The 2,226-nt window shown below is 55.2% G+C and overlaps 1 protein-coding gene across 1 annotated transcript in view; it reads right to left on the reverse strand.

Moving 5' to 3' along the window:
- Positions 1–1,886, reverse strand: part of FBP1 (fructose-bisphosphatase 1) — a 28,796-nt gene extending 26,910 nt beyond the window's left edge. Inside the window, exon 1 of the mRNA XM_077749490.1 lies at positions 1,586–1,886. Within this exon, the coding sequence (XP_077605616.1) occupies positions 1,586–1,755 (170 nt within the window). The 5' untranslated portion in view covers positions 1,756–1,886. The remainder of the gene's footprint in view (positions 1–1,585) is intronic.
- Positions 1,887–2,226: the final 340 nt, after the last annotated feature.

Raw genomic sequence — 2,226 nt, forward strand, 5'->3', positions numbered from 1 at the left:
AAAAAAAAAAAAAAAAAAAAAAAAGGAGCGCCTGAGTGGCTTACTCGGTTAAGCGGCCGACTTTCCCTTAGGTCATGATCTCGCGGTTCGTGGGTTCGAGCCCCGCGTCGGGCTCTGTGCTGACTGCCAGCTCAGAGCCTGGAGCCTGTTTCAGTCTGTGACTCCCTCTCTCTCTGACCCTCCCCTGCTCACGCTGTCTCTCTCTCTCTCTCCTAGAAATAAATAAAACATTAACAAAATTTAAAAAAATAAATAAAAGGTGGGAAAGTTACACCTCAGAGCACATTTTGTGTTTCTGAGTCTTTTGGGGACTGTGAAAGGTACTGACACATTTTTAAAATAACACAAGAAGTGTCAAGTATTCTTTTCCACAAAGCTCCCTGGTCCTCAAAGGCAAGAAAGGTGGTGAGGGCACCTATACTTGTTAACTGAGTGTTTCCTAAAGCAAAGGCTCCTTAGAAATGTATTATTAAGAGTGGCTCTATGTGAAATAGTAATGGAGCCACCACCTTCCTAACATATGTGTTCCCATCCCAGCAAGGCCCGTCTCTGCTTATCATCTGAATAAATGTGATAAATGCCCCCATTTTAAGAATTAGCTCCACCAACCCACTGTGTGGGATCAAAGCCAGACAGCTCACCAGAAAGGAATCCAGGTCTTCGGGGTTATACTTTTTCAGATCAGCTCTGAGCATCATGCACATTTTTACAGTATTCCTAAGTGTAGGAAACGTTAGGAAGCATTCTGAAAACCCAGGGACGCCTCAGCTAAGGCAAGGACCAGTCTAACTATAAAATGTCTGTGCACACCAGAGTAAACCAAAGGGTATCTGTGTTACTTACAAAAAGCCTCATAAGAAGGTGCCCTTTGAACCCCATGTCCCAGGATTCCTCTGCTACACACACAACGTGATCTGCAGATTCTCAGCATCTGCACCACCTACCACAGAGCTTCTTAGAAATGCAGACTCTCAGACACTCCAGATCTAAGGCAGCACTTTGCACGCAAGCATTGCTACTCTTGGGAACTCTGAGCATGCAGGCTTCCTCCCAGCCTACCCTGGGGTTCCTTTCCTCCTAACCGGACTTGTTTAGAGTCAAGGAGATACTAAATTAGAAACCTGACTTGGGACCCCAGTTCCAGGGGAAGTGAAGGAGGTCAAAGAAGACAAAGGGAAATGAGGCACCCGCGCCTGCACTCTCCTGTATGAGGCCAGGTTCGGTACGGTGGGCAGGCCTGGTGCTCAGCCCGGGTAGCCAGTTTCACCAGCGGGAGGCTGAGAGTAGGTGGTAAAGGCAGGCTGCTCAGCCCAGCGGAGAGGGCTGCAGAATGGAGACGGGTGTGGACTGTGAGCCAGGTCCGCCTCAGTGGGGGCATCCCCACGCTCAAGGGAGGAGAACCAGGACATAAGTGCAGTTGGACAGGCTTTGGGAGAAAGAGGCTACCAGGAAAAGAAAAAAAGAGAGACAGACTCCCCTCTGTCAGACAGACAGGCAGGCTGACAGCAGGAGGAAGGGGGCCACACATCCCCAGCAGAACAGACAGACAGGACGCTGCTGCCAGATGGCCGGGGGCCTGACTCACAGGTGCGCAATGCCCGCTTTGCGCACGGCGGTGGAGATGGCTTTGACCGCAGTACAGAGCGAGTTGAGCAGCTGGGTCATCTCGCCTGTGCCGCGGGCCTTCCTGCCCTCCTCCATGACGAAGCGGGTCAGGGTGACGATATCCGTGTCGAAGGCCGCGCGGTCCGTCATGCTGAGGCCAGGCTGCGGCGGGCTGGGCAGCAGGTGCGGGCAGCAGGTGAGCACGGCTGGACGCGGCAGAGGCCTGAGCAATCGCGCCGCTCGTCCGCACCACTCGGAGCAGAACGGCCAAAGCCAGGTTCAGGCGGCGTGTCCCAGGGGAGCCTATAGGCACAGATTGCCGCCCCCCGCCCCCGGGAACACCTCCGCGCCGGGCCCTCCGCCCTGCTCAGATTGCGGCTCCGCCCACGCCGCTTCACCGCTGACGTCCGGGATCCAGACCGCAGGCTCTGCCTCCAGGCGCCGCCACCTGTCCTTCCTCTGCGGTCGCCTCACCACGCTTGCGCGCCTCCTGCCCACGGCCCCGGCGTTGCGGAGCCGTACGCAGGGCCCCTGCTGATCTGCCTCAGTCCCTGCAACGACCCTGCAACGCAGGTACAACCCTGACACCCCTCCGCTCGTTATGAAACGGAAGTTCGGCAG

This window comes from Crocuta crocuta, unplaced genomic scaffold (genome assembly GCF_008692635.1).
Source record: "Crocuta crocuta isolate KB4526 unplaced genomic scaffold, BGI_CrCroc_1.0 scaffold99, whole genome shotgun sequence".
Taxonomy (NCBI): Eukaryota; Metazoa; Chordata; class Mammalia; order Carnivora; family Hyaenidae; genus Crocuta; species Crocuta crocuta.